The 18520-nt window shown below is 42.2% G+C and overlaps 1 protein-coding gene across 3 annotated transcripts in view; it reads left to right on the plus strand.

Moving 5' to 3' along the window:
* The window catches only part of LOC136678170 (pre-B-cell leukemia transcription factor 1-like), a 78170-nt gene extending 59723 nt beyond the window's left edge, over positions 1–18447 (plus strand). The window contains exons 3-9 of one of the 3 annotated variants that reach the window (XM_066656095.1): positions 2708–2949; positions 4154–4344; positions 4909–5044; positions 5597–5756; positions 8708–8820; positions 12778–12867; positions 15849–18447. In XM_066656095.1, coding sequence (XP_066512192.1) covers positions 2708–2949; positions 4154–4344; positions 4909–5044; positions 5597–5756; positions 8708–8820; positions 12778–12867; positions 15849–15941 — 1025 coding nt within the window. In that variant the 3' untranslated portion in view covers positions 15942–18447. Of the gene's footprint in view, positions 1–2707; positions 2950–4153; positions 4345–4908; positions 5045–5596; positions 5757–8707; positions 8821–12777; positions 12929–15848 lie in introns of those variants that run through there. The other 2 variants (XM_066656096.1, XM_066656097.1) reach the window with 2 other exon arrangements.
* The last annotated feature ends 73 nt before the right edge of the window (positions 18448–18520 follow it).

Below are 18520 nucleotides of genomic sequence, written 5' to 3' on the forward strand. Positions count from 1 at the left end.
AGGGGAGTATGGCACCTTTAATCTAAACCCCTTTAATTTGCATTTCTATACATTATTGGTTAGTTGGAGAGCTCATTTGCATATTACATCCATCTACATCATCTAAAATGCATTGGCTTGTATCACAATGACATCTCTACCTACAATGCACACTGCTCCACCACTGTCTCTGTGGACATTTTACTGAGAATGCATGACTCCTTGTAGGTTTTATATTTAAAGCAGCTCATATTCTCAGATTATGAGCCATAAATGATGTCGCTAGGCTTGTTATAAGTAAATAGTGAGTTGTGTTTGTGTTGATGTTAGGCGTACAGTCAGCAGAGACAGAAATGATGGTTTATGCTCTTGTTTCTCTCCGACAGCTCCTTTCTTTTTGTTACGGTCAGAAGATGAGTGTCTGGTGATGGCAGCAGCTGCTGATGTCCCTCTCGTCCATAAAGAGAACTGAGGGAGACATCTAGTGGGAGATAGAATCAGAGCAAGGCAGTTTAAGTCCGTTTAAAATCAGGTAGAAATTTATCATGTACTATTACGGAGTCTTACACTTTATATCACTCAAAAAACAGCATCTTATAAACAGAGAGCTCAACTCTAACCTCTTTAGAAAAGCCTGAGGTGAAATTAGATGCTCTGGAGTTGGGGTGGGGTTTGGATCCAGAACTAATTCTCCAGCATCAGCACCAGCCCCTCACTGATGTTAATGTTGGTTGTGAAGGTTTGTGCTGTCAGTGTGTATTGGGACAAAGTTTACACACACATACACACACACAAGCTGGTCCAGCTATACTTGTGAGAACCTCCATTGAAATACTGAAACATTGTAACCAACAGTACATTTTCTCTGGAACCTCAAATGTAACATGGTGCACAGTATAATATTTTGAATACACAAAGTAAAATTTGGGGGCACGGTGGCGGCACGGTGGTGCAGCAGGTTAGTGTCGCAGTCACGTAGCTCTAGGGACCTGGAGGTTGTGGGTTCGATTCCCGCTCCGGGTGACTGTCTGTGAGGAGTTGTTGTGGTCTCCCTGTGTCCGCATGGGTTTCCTCCGGGTGCTCCTGTTTCCTCCCACAGTCCAAAAACACGTTGGTAGGTGGATTGGCGACTCAAAAGTGTGAGTGTGTCTGTGTTGCCCTGTGAAGGACTGGCGCCCCCTCCAGGGTGTATTCCTGCCTTGCGCCCGATGATTCCAGGTTGGCTCTGGACCCACCGCGACCCTGAACTGGATAAGAGTTACAGATCCTCACAAACAAAATCGTGCCACACACACACACACACACACACTTCAGCAGGACGCCTGTGAGGCTTGTGATCACACTTGTCTGGGGTCGGAGGGTGTGAACTCCAGGGGGCAGGATTCAGGTTCAAACTGTGGCCAAAAGAGGACACACACTCACACATTACTATTTGATATACCGGAGTATCAGAGCAGTGTTAACTCTTTCAGCAGTGTGTGTTCTGACCCGGTTCTATCAGAGCGGTGTTAACTCTTTCAGCAGTGTGTGTTCTGACCCAGTTCTATCAGAGCGGTGTTAACTCTTTCAGCAGTGTGTGTTCTGACCAGGTTCTATCAGAGCAGTGTTAATTCTTTCAGCAGTGTGTGTTCTGACCCGGTTCTATCAGAGCAGCGTTAATTCTTTCAGCAGTGTGTGTTCTGACCCGGTTCTATCAGAGCAGTGTTAATTCTTTCAGCAGTGTGTGTTCTGACCCGGTTCTATCAGAGCGGTGTTAACTCTTTCAGCAGTGTGTGTTCTGACCCGGTTCTATCAGAGCAGTGTTAACCCTTTCAGTAGTGTGTATTCTGACCCGGTTCTATCAGAGCAGTGTTAATTCTTTCAGCAGTGCGTGCTGCAGTTGCTCTTCTGTGGGATTGGACCAGACAGACTCACTCTGACCCTGTCTCTGGTTTTGCTTGTGTTTTTGTGGAATTTTGCGCTGACACAGTTAGTTTAATGTGTCTCTGTCTCGTTTGAGTCTCATCGTTCCATTTGCTGAAGATAAACGAGGCCCGGGTCATAATTATTTACTCAACGTTTCGTCGCGAGTCGATGAAATGGTGGTTTTATCGTCTCGTGTCCTGCCAGGATCTGTGTTTGAGCTCAGATTTTTATCCCAGTGAAGAGAGCTATTAAAACACAGGTCATTTATCAGGCTCCGAACACTGAGAAACCACCAAGAGCTCCATCACACTTATTATTCCAGTCTGGACATTGATTTTTCTTTTATTTTTATGAGGCCGTAAATATGAGACCCATGTAGATGCTCTCTTAAGAGCAAGAGATACCGCAACAAAAAAAATCACGATACACCACATGCATTCATGAAAAACACTAAATGGGTCTCATCAGTTTCTCATTCCTCTTGTTTGCTCTGTAGTATTTAGTATGTCCAGGGCTTTGAGGACACTGAGACATTACTTCTCTGAAGTTTCTTAGTAGTTTCTCCATTTCACCATTCTCTCCCTGTGGTGTTTAAGTATCACCAGAGTATTATAAACACAGAGTCTTTCTATTTCTCTGTAGTTTCTCCTGTCTGTTGTATTGAGGATCTGAGGATTGATTTCTCAGTAGCTTCTCAGCACTTTCCCATCTCCTTTCATGTTTCTTTGTAGTTTCTCTACTCGGTGTTCTCTCTGCAGTATTGGAGGACAGTGAGTCCTAAATTTTCTCACCAGTGTCTCTTCCCTTTCTTTTCTCTGTGCAGTGTTGAGTATCCGAGGGGCTCAGGAAGAAGACCCCCCGGACCCCCAGCTGATGCGTCTGGACAACATGCTGCTGGCTGAGGGCGTGTCAGGGCCAGAGAAAGGAGGTGGCTCGGCTGCAGCTGCAGCGGCTGCGGCTGCAAGCGGAGGAGCTTCAGACAACTCGGCAGAGCACTCGGATTACAGAGCGAAGCTCTCCCAGATCCGGCAGATCTACCACACAGAGCTGGAGAAATATGAACAGGTCTGAGATCAGAGACAAGTACGGGAGACAGATCAGTTACTAATGCAGACAGTATAACATGTGGGTTTAGAGTACAGTAGAGTAGAGTGTCGACCCTGCAGTGGAAAAGCTCCACAAGACATCGTCCCTTCAGGGGTCCACTTCCAAAACAAGCACTTCTTATGGCTCCTGACTGCTTCAGTCCATGCTGTTGCCCCAGCTGTCCAAGGCCGGGAGCCCTGGGTGCAGTGGATTGCCCCCCTTTCTTATCACAAGGACAGTGTTAGACAGCATTGGCATCACTTTCTCCTGAAAGCTGTCCAGTGATGTTAGGTTATTGGTTTATGACCCAGAGGAAGCATGTGCTCCTCATTGTCCCGGAGTGGAAGTGCAGTTTGTGTAACTGGGTTTTGGGGTGACTAAATTGCCATAACTAAATTGCCAAATTACCTAAATCATTCATTCATTCATTCATTCATTCATTATCTGTAAGCGCTTATCCAGTTCAGGGTCATGGTGGGTTCAGAGCCTACCTGGAATCATTGGGTGCAAGGCAGGAATACACCCTGGAGGGGGCAACACACACTCACACATTCACTCACTCCTACGGACACTTTTGAGTCACCAATCCACCTACCAACGTGTGTTTTTGGACTGTGGGAGGAAACCGGAGCACCTGGAGGAAACCCACACAGACACAGTGAGAACACACCAAACTCCTCACAGACAGTCACCCGGAGCGGGACTTGAACCCACAATCTCCAGGTCCCTGGAGCTGTGTGACTGCATCAATACCTGCTGCGCCACAGTGCTGCCCATATTATATACATATAAATAAAATTTATTAAGAGTTGGTTATTTTATGCATATTCCATTGCAGTTTGTGATTAAAAGGTGCACAAGGTAATTTGTTTAAAAAAGTTTATTTATGTTGTTATGCTTCACCCACTAAAACTAGTGCATTAGCCAAGGCGACCTCCAGTGGCCAAGCATGCGAACGACTACAGCAGCGACATAAAGGACATTTATTTTTTTGCAAATAAATGAGGAATGAATGAATGAATGATGATTTAGTGTAGTAATACTCACCAACATTTCAAGGCTTTGGGTTTTTATCAGCATCTCTGGAGTCAATTTGAGGAGTTCCTAAAAAGTGAGAGTGTAAGGTTTTATTATTGTATTAAATTTGTCAATTAGTTTATTGTATTTAATGCATGTTTTTTAGGCATGTAACGAGTTCACAACCCACGTGATGAACCTCCTCCGTGAACAGTCTCGCACGAGGCCGATTTCACCGAAAGAAATTGAGCGCATGGTCGGCATCATCCACAGGAAGTTCAGCTCCATACAGATGCAGCTGAAACAGAGCACGTGTGAAGCCGTGATGATCCTCCGCTCCCGTTTCCTAGACGCAAGGTTTACCACACACACACACACTCCACTCCACTCTCTCAGTTCCACTGACCACACAGGATCACTGTCAAGTTGTATTAGTGTGTGTTGTGCTTGTACGAGTGGATCAAACACCGCAGTGCTGCTAGAGTGTTTAAACCCTGTGTTAACTCACTGTCCACTCTGTTACACACTCCTACTTCATTGGTCCACCTTGTAGATGTGAAGTCAGAGACAGTAGCTCATCTGTTGCTGCATAATTTCTGTTGGCCGTCCTCTAGTCCTTCAGTGGACACAGGACACTGTCGGCTGGATGTGTTTGGTCGGTGGACTATTTTCAATCCAGCAGTGACATTGAGGGGTTTAAAAACTCAAGCGGCACTGCTGTGTCTGATTGACTCGTACAAGCACAACATACGCTAACACACCACTGCCCCAATAATGTCAATGAAGTGCTGAGAATCATCCACCTCTTAAATCATACCTGCTCTGTGGGAGTCCTGAGATTTGAAGAATTGGGGGAAAGGGATGTACCAATGTATGCAGAGAAACAGATTGTTCTGTTTATCACTGTGTTTTGTTTAACAGACGAAAGAGGAGAAACTTCAACAAACAGGCCACGGAGATCCTGAATGAGTATTTCTACTCTCACCTCAGTAACCCCTACCCCAGCGAAGAGGCCAAGGAGGAGCTTGCCAAGAAGTGCTCCATCACAGTCTCCCAGGTTCACTTTATATCACTCTTCACAGTCTTCACTCCATCTCACTATTTACAGTCTCCAGCTCATTTCACTCTCTACAGTCTCCATCTCATCTCACTATTTGCAACCTCCATCTCACCTCACTATTTGCAGCCTAAGACTCACTCTTTACAGTCTCCATTTCATCTCACTCCTTACAATCTCCCACTTATCTCAATATTTACAACCTGTCTCATCTTATTCTTTAGTCTCCATTTCATCTCACTTCCTACAGTCTCCATCTCATCTCACTCTCTAAAATCTCCATGTCATCTCACTCTTTACAGTCTCCATCTCATCTCACATTTTACAACCTCTGTCTCATCTCACTATTTACAGTAACTGTCTCATCTCACTCTCTACAGTCTCCTCTCACCCCACTATCAACTATCTCCAGCGCATCTCACTCTCTACAGCATCCATCTAATCCCACTCTCTATCTCATCTCACTCCCTACAGTCTCCATCTCATTTTACTCTCTACAGTCTCCATCATTACTCACTCACTCAATGTTGTCTTTATTCCTGTGTCCTCTAGGTCTCTAACTGGTTTGGAAACAAGAGGATCAGATATAAGAAAAACATTGGTAAATTCCAGGAGGAGGCGAACATGTATGCTGCTCGGACAGCTGTTACTGCGGCAACCGCTTCCGCTCAGGGCAGCCAGGCCAACTCCCCCTCAACCCCCAACTCAGCCGGTGAGTTTTTGGACAGGAGATTTCACTGAGTTCTCACCCAAACTCACTCTGAGTTCAGGCCCTTATCCCAGGCTCTGTCTAAAGAAAAATATTTATCTCCAAAATAGTAACTTTAAAGGAGAAGGAAAAAAACTTCTAAACTTTCAAAGGAAGTCAGTGTAAAAAGACTTTATTTAAAGTGATTTTGGAGCATTTCTATTGGTCCATTCATCATGAAATGTTCACACAAAGTAAATGGCAGCTGCTGTGTTCATATTGATGTAAACTGAAAATCCACAAACATGGAGATACCTGTTTTTCATTGGACAGTTACAATAAGTTCATAAGACTTTCACTACACCCAACAGAAAGCTACTTCCACTGTAAAGTTCCACTGTAAGCCGGGCAGACACCGCAGTTTAAAGCAACAATAGGTGGTATTTTTACCTTAAAATTCCAGCTTCAAAATCATTGTGATGCTCCACTGAGCTGTAATGGGGAGAATAGAGCCGCTGTCGTTGCTTCCCTGGCAAGTTCAGAAACTGCACTATGTAACTTCCCAAGGAGGGTAGGAAACCTCACCTTGGGCCACTGCCTGTGAAGAGTGTGGTGTGTCCTCCCTGTGTCTGTGTGTGTTGGTGGAGTGACTGAAACTGTCCACAGGTTTGAGTGTGAGTGAATGTGTGAAACTGACCAAGTTTTAAAACATTGATGATAAAGCATCAGTGATCTCCCAACAGGTCGTAGTTAATTATCTGGGAAATACTACAGAGAAGTCTGTATATGATTAGACTCCATACCAATAATTGAAAATTAACCCAGGAATTAAACATGCCATACTCATTAGAGAGAGCTTTTAGCGTTAGAAAACCTCTGGCAAAAACAGATCTCAGTAGTTTGTGGATCAATAACAATCCTAATTTAACTCCATCTCTATTCTGAACCACAATAACAAGTCTCTCTACTTTCAGTTTCAGTTCACTCTGCCCTAATCAGCCTTCCTTTACGTATGGCGAGTTTCCACTGCAGGGTCCCTACTTGACTCTACCCGACAATTCTGCTTCTCCATCAGCTAAATGTGGTCCTGATTCTGGACCCGGGTTCTTTTATAAGTCCCTGCTCTTTCATGGTTCAGACTGAGCAGGATAGGGACTAAACAGTGACGTGTAAACGTTGTAAAGTGCTGAGTGTCCAGAGAGAGTCATCACTGGGTCAGTGGCTGATGAAAGGATGCTGAAAACAAAGAAGATGCAACAAAGAACGAACAAACTCTACTGATCTGTCTGAACTGATGACGGAACTGTGTTCAGTCCCAAACAAAAACAACGACACGCCAATACAAAATGAGTAAACAAGGCTGAACATTACCACCTCTGTTGTTGTGGCATCCAAAGCCAGCTGTTCCTGTTAGAGACTGGGATTTGAGACAACACTAGATACATTTTGTAGAGTAGGAACCATGCAGTGGAGCTGAGGCCTCATCAGGGATTGAATCTGTGATGTCCTCGTTATAACAAAGTTGTCCACATGTGGAGGACCCACTCTGTGGAGTATAAACTCAATCTTCAATCTCAGACTGCTGTTGTAAATTGAGCCAAGTAATGGTCGCTTCTTTGTAGAGAAGGGTCTTATGTACTTTTATATAATCAACTCAACACTGTCATTTAACCCCAGGACTGACCAGATACTTTGGCCTGTGGTCGCAAATGTCCAAGCCGTGACCTGGTGGACATTGTGGACTTCCCTGAAGTGATTAGAGACCCGTGTGCATCCGATTAGAGCTCGGTGGTTATTTGAGGGAAACGAAGTTAAAGAGCTGCTGTCTTAAACATGTGGGGATCAGTCGTCCATTAAAGTGCAAATAGCTCCCTTTATTCCCACCCTAACTCGATTAGCACTTCCTAAACGACTCGGCCGTGACCTCACCACGGATCTTCTCCTCAGAAAATACCTCTCTGCCTCATAAAATTATATAATAAACCTAATATCCAAATGTATACCATTTAAAAATTTAGTTTTCAATACTTCAATTAAAAACAAACTATTTAAGAAGTATATCATGTTTATTATGTAATTCATTAATTGCAAAATAATTTGACTTGAAATGTCAGGACTGACGGAGGCGGACCCCAACCCTATAACACAGTACTTTATTTAGAACACATAATGAACTGAGATAACACTTAAGAGATACTTTAACAGAGATCTGAGACAAAGACTGGATAATGATACTGAGATATATGGAGACCTAGACTGAGAGACAGAATCATAGAGAGACTTAGGACTGACAATGGAGGACAAAGGAACTAACAGACTAAGAAGAGACACTAAGAGAGAGAGAGAGAGAGAGAGAGAGAGAGAGAGAGAGAGAGAGAGAGAGAGAGAAACCAGATGATCACACGAAGCACAAGGAGTAGAATAATAATAAGAACTAGACAGACCAAAGAAGCACACGAAAGGAAGGAGAAACAGAGGAGAGAAACAGACCAACCAAACAAGCAAAGCAAGGGCGAGGGAAAGGGAATCGTCCAGCAAAGAAGTACAGACTCAAAGGAACTTTAATACACACAAGAACACCTGAAACAGATAACAAAGGGGCAGGATTACAAAGGGGACACAGATGGAGACAGTGACAAGAGGGTGGAGTGAAGGCGGGACTATATATGAGGATATATTGTATTGTATATGACTTTACTGTAATTTTAGTCCTGAAATTACCTTTTATTAAACATTTTCTCTACTGAATTTTATTAATTTTTTCCTCTCTTATTGATTCCAAACTTTTGAAGCAAAATATTTGTGCTTTTTTTTTTTTTTTAAATCACTTTCACGTATTTCCTGCTGCTGAAGAAATCTTTTCACTAACAGCTTTATCTGTGCTGTGCATGACTCTATAATCTCTTTCTTCACTTTCTTCCCCTCTTTTCCCCTCTCTCCATTTCCCTCCCTCTGTTTCTTTCTTTCTCTCTCAGGTTCTGCTGGTTCTTTTAACCTGTCCAACTCTGGGGATTTGTTCATGAGTGTTCAGTCTCTAAATGGAGACTCGTACCAGGGGGCTCATGTGGGCGCCAACATTCAGTCACAGGTAGGGGGCGCCACAAGACCTCACTTAAGACCTTGCGGCTATTTAAGGGAGTTTATTATCTACTTAAATTAATAATGAACTTAGAAGCTTTTCATCAATACTTAATATAGATGTTATGTTAATTTCATTGTGAATATTAAAGTTAGTAATGAAAACTCAAGTTTAGTTAAGACTGAAGTTACTGGGGGGTGGGGGGTGTTCAAGGGTCAACACGTTCAAATGGTTTTAAAAGTAATCTTGATGATGCCTTAATAATATCATACGTATCAGACGTCTTGGAAATCGTGTTTAAGTCTAATAGGGGTGTCACAATAAACATTGTATTATTCTTTTTTTTTTCGATACTATACGAGCTGTGAATCGAATACATGCCTTATGGGAAACTACGCCATATTGTTTTGGTTGGATGATTAACTGGATGTGAAATGGCTAGCGGATAGAACCAGACTGGGCTGGAACTAGTGTTGCTAACCGTCCCGTAAAATATACTCTAAAATATGAACCGATACCGGACACGTTTTGTTCCGTATTATGGAGGTCACACTTTAATGGCGATGGTTTGAGACACACACAGCTCTCTCTCTATCTCTCACCCCTAGTAAGGGGCAGATACTCCACGGCTTCTAAACAGAGAACGCGCTTCTCATTGGTCGTCATTTAGCCAATCAGCAGCCAATGGAGTCACAGTCCCTCCTACAGGGGGTTTGTTTTGCTGCGGCTCTGAGAGCAGCAGGTCAGTGCTGAAAAACTGGGAGTTTAAAGCTCTGCTTTTTAGATAGAACTTGTGTTAGCACCATGTCCCCATTTTTTAAATACATTTTTATATTAAATTTAAATTAAAATTTTATTTGTATTGCCCTCTTTGACCTCTACATCAAAAAATAAAAGGGACTTTAAAATCATGTTCTTTCTCCATGTTGTATTGAAAATGTATTGCATCGTGGAGCAAAACCAGCAATATGTATTGTATTGTGAAATTTGTGTATCGTTGCACCCCTAAAATCTGAGAACCAGACAGACCACTGGTCTTGAGCGGGGGAGGTCCTCATGTCACAATTTTTAAAATGAATTGTATTTATTTATTTATTTATAATTAAAATATTTTTTGTTCATGTATTTTTATTGTTATTATTATATTGTTTTTTAACAAAGAAACATCACAAAAAAAAACAACTAAAGAACTTACACTTAGCACCGCCTTTCTTAAATTGACAGATCTCTAATAGTCAATGGCTTCAGTCCACTGCTCAACAGGGGCTGCACTTACACTGTGTAGTCTGGAAGTAGCTCGACCAACTCTTAAAAAATTATGGTTATACAATGGGTTTTTATTAAAGAAAATGGTTTTATATCAATGTCTGAGCACTTGAAGAAACTTGCATGATTAAAGGGTTCTTTGCATCATGAAGGGGTTCTTCAGATTGATGGAGAATGTAGATGGTTCTATACAGCACCTTTTATAGAAGGGTTATATATATGGCACCAAAAAGGGTTCCTCTATGGTTACGATGTTAAGCTTGTTAAAATAAAGGAACCAGATTGTGCTGAATAGAACACTTTTCTAAAAGGTACTATGATGCAAAGAATCCTTTAATCATGCAAATACTTCTTCAAAGGCTCAGGGTTCTATATAGAACCGTTTTCTTTGCCTTGTTGAGCCGTCATTTTTAAGTGTGTCCAGTGTATACACATTCATTAAAAAATGTGAAAATACAGATTTTAAAATCAGCTTAAATTCATAAAGACATTTAGAATTTTTATTGCATAGCCATTATTATTATTATTATTCTCTTTTATTAAATACTCAGGTTTAGTGTTGAGTCCTCGCCTAGTAAGAACAACACTAGGGACAACGGTAGATATAAGCCCAGCAAGGAAGATAGCAAGGATGTTGCCATTTTCCACAGTTGAGCCCTGATGTAGCATGTCGTCACTGTCCAAAGAAAAGAGTGCCTCACTAAAATAGTAATTTTACAGGAGAAGGAAAAATCTTTCAATAAAAGTCAATGTAAAGAGATTTAATTCCAAGTAATTTTGGAGCGTTTCTATTGGTCCATTCATCATGAAACTAAACGTCCACAAACTTGGAGATACACGTTTTTCTGTGGACAGTGACGCTGTGTAGATGGAGCACTTGGTTTAGAGACAGACCTGAAGTGTGTGACCACAGCACCATCTACACATTGTAGCTACATTGTTTTCACATTTCCATGTGTCCACGTCCCATCACTCCGGACAGTCCTTCCCTGTGATCTTTTGTTTGAATACTTTGTCTCCTGACCTTGTGGAGGTTAGCATTTGCCCCGAGCAGATTACAAACCTCAGTTATTGTCAACCTCTAATTGAAGAGAGTACAGTGGACAGTGTTGGACACAGCTCAGCTCTCGTCATAGTGTTAGTGTCACTCGACCTTGCCAGGCTCTCTCTCTCTCTCTCCAAACACAAACACACATTCACACACTCTTCATCCCCCAAGTCTCACTCTTCTTCCTCTCGGTTTTCCTTTTGTCATTTAAATAAACTTTCCTCAGGCTTTGGTTCCTCATGAATATTAATATATTCAGCGGACAGTTTCCTAAGGGAGTGTTTTCTGACTAGTTTCTCTGGTGTGAATGTTGTGCTTTCACAGCCGTCCTTTAACACAAGGACATTTGGTTACAGTTATTAAAATGGAACTACATTTTAAAGTGTACTTTAAAAATGGAAACTACTCTGAAATCAGTAGTAAATAGTAGTTTTCTTAGTTATTTAATATAAACCTGCACATATTTACTAGGGTTGTGTGGTATAACAATAATACTGTATACTGCAGTATTTAAAAAGGTGGACAGTACCTCAACATGAGGGTGGTATTTATGAAGTTTGTGTGGTGTCAGATTTCTGTTCCGTGTCTTTAAGAACACAGCCAAAAAGTTAATTTATGTACATTTAAGAGAGCCACAGGGAGGGGGCACTGTGGGAGCTCACTGACTGGTGATGTCACACTCTGAAATCTGGTGGAGAAAAACACAAGCCCAGTAGCCCACCACAGTTCTGAGTTTAGCGCTAAGTTTGGGTTAAAAGAGAGAGAAATGAAGCCAAAAAGAGACAAAATACTCACTTCACTCGACTTTGTGCTCACAGATATGAGGCTTTATTTGTAAATGTGTGGTTTGAGCCTCAGTTCCCTGGAAAATCATCTGCTGTGGTGTGCTAAACCACAAGGGCCTGTTCTAAACAGTGTCTTATTTCACTTATTTTCTGTTCCTCTAGAACCAGTCACTGAAATTTGCTCTCAGAATTTTATTTTATCGTCAGCACATGACAGTGTGCACTGTAGAGCTGTGCTGAGCTGAACTGCACCACGCCGAAAACCCTTCATTCAACCCACACTCACATGAGGGTCACACACTCCGACAGTGCAACCCCCAACCCACGTTAATACCGTATACGGTGATAATATTTTGAGATTCCGCCCATTCCTAATATTTACTCGATGGATTTGTATTGTCCCGAGTATCTAAAATAATACATTTTTTACGTTCACTCTCACAGTACCTTTTTATGCCGTGTACTCAAGTTTCTTTAGTATATTTTTATTTCCTAAGTAACCCAATTAAAATGCTGTTCCTCCTATCCCAGTGAGCTAGGAGTCAGTAGAAGCTCCTGTGAAACACGTGTTTATTTCTCTCCTGGTTTCTTCCCGTCCCACTGCTCATTTGTTCGGAATAATGTGATCCGTGTCATGTTTCATAATCAGTTCACAAGCAGGTCGGGTTTATTGTTGTGTTTGTGTAAAACAGACAGAGACGTTTTGTTGATAACCTTCTCCTGTTCCCTGAGGCCTGCTGCTATCTCTCTGACCTTTCTCCTGACTGAGCCAGTGTCTCTCAGCCAAGGCTCTCTTCTCTCACCTGCTCTATTGTTTCTGTTGTTTTCTTTTTTATTTACATTGTGTGTTTTTGGTGGTCTTTCCAGGTGGATACTCTTCGCCATGTTATCAGTCAAGCAGGAGGATATAATGACAGTCTCGCTGCCGGTCAAATCTACAGTCCACAGGGCATCAGTGTGAGTCTATGGCATCCTTCATTATCCCTTTATACTGCAACCAAGTGTTTATAATGGGAGTCCATGACATTGATTATTAACCCACACACACACACTCTCTAACACATCAGTGTCAATCAGTGTCTTTGGTTTTAAACTTGTGGCTGATCATGGACACTGCTAAATGAACACTTGGGGTACGATCTCTCATTCAATTGTTAAACAGAGGATAAACAAGATGCTGCCATCATTAAGTCCGATAAAACCCTGTATCTCAGTTTTTCCATATATTTCAAATAAATACAATTTCAAATCACGGTGGTGCAGCAGGTAGTGTCGCAGTCACACAGCTCCAGGGACCCGCTCCGGGTGACTGTCTGTGAGGAGTTGGTGTGTTCTCCCTGTGTCCGCGTGGGTTTCCTCCGGGTGCTCCGGTTTCCTCCCACAGTCCAAAAACACATGTTGGTAGGTGGATTGGCGACTCAAAAGTGTCCGTAGGTGTGAATGAATGTGTGTGTGTGTCTGTGTTGCCCTGTGAAGGACTGGTGCCCTCTCCAGGGTGTGTTCCTGCCTTGCGCCCAATGATTCAGAGTTGGCTCCGGACCCACCGCGCCCCTGGACTGGATAAGCAGTTTCAGATAAATAATGAATGAATGAATAAAATGTAAGGAGAGGAGCTGGCGCCCCCTTCAGGGTGTGTTCCTACCTTGCATCCAATGATGCAGGGTAGGCTCCGGACCCACTGCCACCCTTAACTGGATAAGTGGTTACAGATAATGAATGAATGAATAAAAGGTAAGGGGGAGTTGTCCGCCTCTCAGTAATGATCTACATTTGATTTGAAAAAATGAGTATTTACAAATACTCTTGATATTCCCAAACAGTTGAAAATGTCTCTTTGATTGAGGTTTAAACAGAACCCAGTGAGCCACGCTGTAATCCTGACTCTGTTGAGCCTGAGGGTCCAGTTTTAATGTTGTCACTTTAAGCCCAGCTCAATGGAGCTGAATGGTTGTCGTGATGGTGAGCTTTGCTACTGGCGACGGGCGCCCGGTAACAATCGCCAAGGTGATCACGACCTGTCAGGGGTCATCAGCGTTAACAACACACACACACACACACACACACACACATACATATACAGATGTTAGTCCACTCTCTCAGGCAAAGCTCAGACATTGGTTCATTTTAATGGCCCATACTAAAGATATCAGACACATTCCCGTCCTCGCCGAAGAGTTCCCAAAAGCCCCACGGCAGCATTCTCCCCGTCTAAACAGCCCTGTTCAGAACGCCCTCTTTCAGCACCTGTTCCTTTAAATGATAGTGAGCCGCTCGCTGTTCACCCCGACCCCGAGCGTACAGCAGTACGTTTTCTGACTTATGCAACACACAGAAAACTGACTTGGTGGTCTTTCACAGTGTGTGGGTTGGTGGACCCACACATTAATTTGAACACGCACTGAACAAGGAATTTTTAATAATTTGACCCATTTAAGTACGGTATGTGACACAGGTGAGAGGGAAAACGTCAGGAGCATTGGGACCGTCCACTGTTCTAAATCAGAGCGTTTTCTGCCTATTATTCTTTTCCCGTTTGTAACTCATTCCACTTTCCCCCCATTGCTGATAATGATGGGGCTCGGGCGGAGAGTGTAATTATGCCTTTGGAACAGATGGAGGGTGTCACCGAAGCTTAAGATTTGAAAGTTATTTTTTTCCTCCCTCCCTCTCTCTCTCTCTCTCCCTCTCTTTGATTACAGACTGTCTCTGTCTAAAATAACAGGCTGTGAAAATAAGAGGCTGCCAAAGCTTTTTTTTTCCACACTCTCCCTTTCTGTGTTTTTTGTCCCAATGGCATGGAAATTGCTATTAATGCTCCAAATGCTCTTTAAGGCGAACCTGTCTCCTGGATATGAAATGGCCTTCGTTTTTTAGGTGCCCATTATACTTTCATTCCTTTAGCCAGTGTGATAATTTGCAATAATTGATTCCTCCATCATCCGTCTCTGAAAAATAAAAGACCCAGTGTTGGGGAAATGACTCGTCTCATGGTTCATTTGCCGTGGTTTGATTGCGATTGTCTCACTCCCGAGGCTCTCAGCAGGTTCTCGCGGAAAAATGCTGTGTGTTTCATTTCTTTCGTTTTTTAATCTTTATATAAAATAAAAACACTATAAACTAATGCATAGATTTTTAGAGTTTTTACAACAGGTTTACAGTTTTAATGGCATCAACACGTCAACAAGTGTGCAGCTGATTTAACAAACCCATACGATCAAGGAGAACATCTGTAACCAAACTTTATTCTTTACACTCGCTCACAACACAGCTACTACTTTTTAGGGGAAAAAATCCTTTTACTGTTACTGTATTTATTTATAATTTTGTATTTATTGTAGTTGTACATTATTTTATACAAGAGCCATGATCAATGAGAAGATATTTTAAATAGTATTAATAACAAGAGAATTGGACAAAAATCCACAAAATATTTTGTTTTTTTTAAATTATGCATAATAGCAAAAAAAGGGGGCGGAGCTTAAGGCTTCTATGTACCTTTTTGATTTGCCAGGTCCCAATGAATCAGGGGAAAAAGATTTTGTCTCTATACCTCAGGTGGTAGGAGAGATGTAGGACAAACATTAACCTTCACTGTAGCGCCCCCTTGAGGCTGTTGATATGTGTGTGTGTGTGTGTATGCCTGTGTCTGAGTAGCAGGAGGGGCCTACTACATATCGTTGGGACTCATGGTTTGGGCTGTGCAATATTCTTTAATGCAGAAAAATAATAGAATAAAAATCTTTACAAGAACAATAGAATTTCTATCACTTCATGCTCAAACCCCAAATCACTTCAGGTGCATAAGACTTTGCACAGTAGTGTAAAAGCTAAATAAACATCTGGAGTTGTATCCGGAATGTATCATGACCCAAAATCCAGTGATGTCATGTGACCTGAGCCTCACTCTGATGTCTTATTTTATTTCTTTTGTGTTTCAGGCGAACGGCGGCTGGCAGGACGCTCCGACCCCCTCCTCAGTGACTTCCCCCACAGAAGGACCAGGCAGCGTCCATTCTGACACCTCCAACTAACCTCCAAGGACTTTAAACACACACACACACACACACACCCACACCTGGGGATTAGGTATACACACAAACACACAGCATCCCAACACCCTAGAGTTTCTTCAGATGCACACACTTCCCCTTCATGAGGCTCTCACGCTGCGATGGGACAAATAGAAAGCAGAAACCTCCTCTTCCCATTTTTAGTGCTTCATTCTACCTCCCAGAAAAAAGACAAAGAAATCAGTGTCAAATAACAGCAGGCTTGGTTTTTCTGCCATTACCAGCACCAGAAAGCACCTGTATCTTCAGTGTCCAGATACTTTCGAGAGCTCTCTTTTTATCGGTACGCTATGTTCCATCTTTGTGTCTCTTTTGTTTTGTATATTTTTATATACAACACGTACATGCTACTTTTGTAATATTTTTGTTGTTGTGTTTGTTTGGTTTTTTTTTTTTACAAATAAGAGCAGAAGGAAGAAATGGAGTGGAAATGTTTGCTGTGTTCAGTGTGTCATACCACCTTAAAATTAGGGAGGACAAAACTGACCCGGCTGTGACCTGGCTACCTTAAAATTGCAGAGTTCGTGTGTTGCACTTGAAACAGGTTTTGGGTGGTGGAATTGTTGTGCAGAACTGAGGTAAATATTAGGGGTTTAAATACGTTTTAAAGTGTTTTTTTGTGTAACGTATAATTGTATAATAATCATTCTCCGGCTCTTTTGTTCTTTTACAGTACTTTTTTGTAGTATTAAAATTCACAATTCTCATTTTATTCAACAAAGAATAACCCATTGATTACCTGTTTGATGTTTAATACTACACAAGAGTTACCGTAAAATGACAGAACTGCAGAGGATGTTGGAAGTTGTAATTAAAACAAAGTTTTTAAAGTGAGTGCAGGGCTTTAGCGAAGGCCACAGCAAATGAACATAAGGTTGCTGTTTGTTCAAATGCAGAAAAATAAGAGTCCCCATTTGTTGACATGGACCGTCACCGGTAGCACAGTGGATAACACGTCTGTTTTACACACAGCAAAGCAGGGTTCGCTTCCCCTGTCAGGCAGAGATACAAGTATCATCTTGCTCTAGCGACTTCTAAAAGATTTTAAGGCAGCCAGGTTTCTCAGTTATTCATTTAAGTTGAATTCAGTTGTAAGTTCTTCATGACCTCCTCGTTCCTAAACTCATTGTCCACTCCGGTCACTCTGCAGTTATGAACTTAAGTCCATTGGTTGCTCTGCATACTTTTTTTTTTTTTTAAACCCCTTTCCCCCTGTACCCCCACAGAGCGCTGCAGTGACACTGATGTGGTGGTGGTGTGTTAGTGTGTGTTGTGCTGATGAGAGTGGATCAAACACAGCAGGTGCTGCTGGAGTTTTTAAAAAAGTGTGTCCACTCACTGTCCACTCTGTGAGACACTCCGACCTCATTGGTTCACCTTGTAGATTTAAAGTCAGAGACAATAGCTCATCAGTCACTGCACAGTTTGTGTTGGTCGTCCTCTAGTCCTTCGTCAGTGGACACAGGACGCTGCTGTGGGTGTCTTGAGCAAATGGTGGGAAAACAAAGTATACAAAACAACAGATCGACTACAGTCTGTAATTATAGAAGTACACGGTGCTCCTGTGTGGTCAGTGGAGCTGAGAGAGTGGACAGTGAGCGTTTAATCAAGGAGGTCATTAGAAATAAAGGAGAAACGTCCCGAATAATTCTGAAGCCTCATTAAAGGCTGAACTGTTCCTGACGCAGATCCCAGTCGCCTCATTTCCTCTCTCTGTTTGTTTTGAGCTCTCTATGTTCAGCGAGACGACGACGAGCGGAAAAGGAGAGAACGTTAAGTCTTTATGGTTCCTGTTTAATTTAATTTTACCTCAGTGTCCACTCTCACCTCATATCACTTTCAGAAAGTAAACTGTTTATCCACCTCTATATGGGAATGTATCATCACACACTGCAAAAAAATATTTATTTTTGAAAGAAATCTTCCTGAATCTAGTAAATATGTCTATGTCACATTATGAGATTCCACAATGGAACACTGTTCTGGTTCTTAATGAAACATCTGTGACCTTCTTTGATCAAAACCCCACAGCAGCGTTCTCCCTCTGCCTAAACAGCACTGTTCAGAGCACCCGCTTTCGGCACCTGTTCCTTTAAATGATAATGAGCCGCTCGCTGTTCACCCCGACCCTGAGTCCACAGCAGTGAAGAGCAAAGAGCAGAAGCTCTGGTTTAAAGCCTTTTCTGCTCGGTTCTTTTTTTTTTTCTGCGTTCATTGTGTCCGTTTAATCTTGTCTTTGTGCTCTCAAATAAACGCAGGTCCAGCGCTGTGATTGGACACTCAGACAAGGGGGCGGGGCCATTCTAAAGTCTCTGCACTTGACGTCAGAAATGGAAAATATCAGAATGGCTCATTTTATACCATGTTTTTTTTACTTAGAGCACATGGAAACCTGGCTGGGGGGTCTTGTTTCACAGTGTGTGGGTTGGTGGGCTCCAGATCCACATTAATGTGCCCATGCACTGAAGAGGGTTTTTTTTTTTTTTTTTTTTTTTTTTACAATATTCCTCATTTAATTATTTCTCAGTCATTGACTGGAA

This window comes from Hoplias malabaricus, chromosome Y (assembly GCF_029633855.1).
Source record: "Hoplias malabaricus isolate fHopMal1 chromosome Y, fHopMal1.hap1, whole genome shotgun sequence".
NCBI classification, from domain to species: Eukaryota; Metazoa; Chordata; class Actinopteri; order Characiformes; family Erythrinidae; genus Hoplias; species Hoplias malabaricus.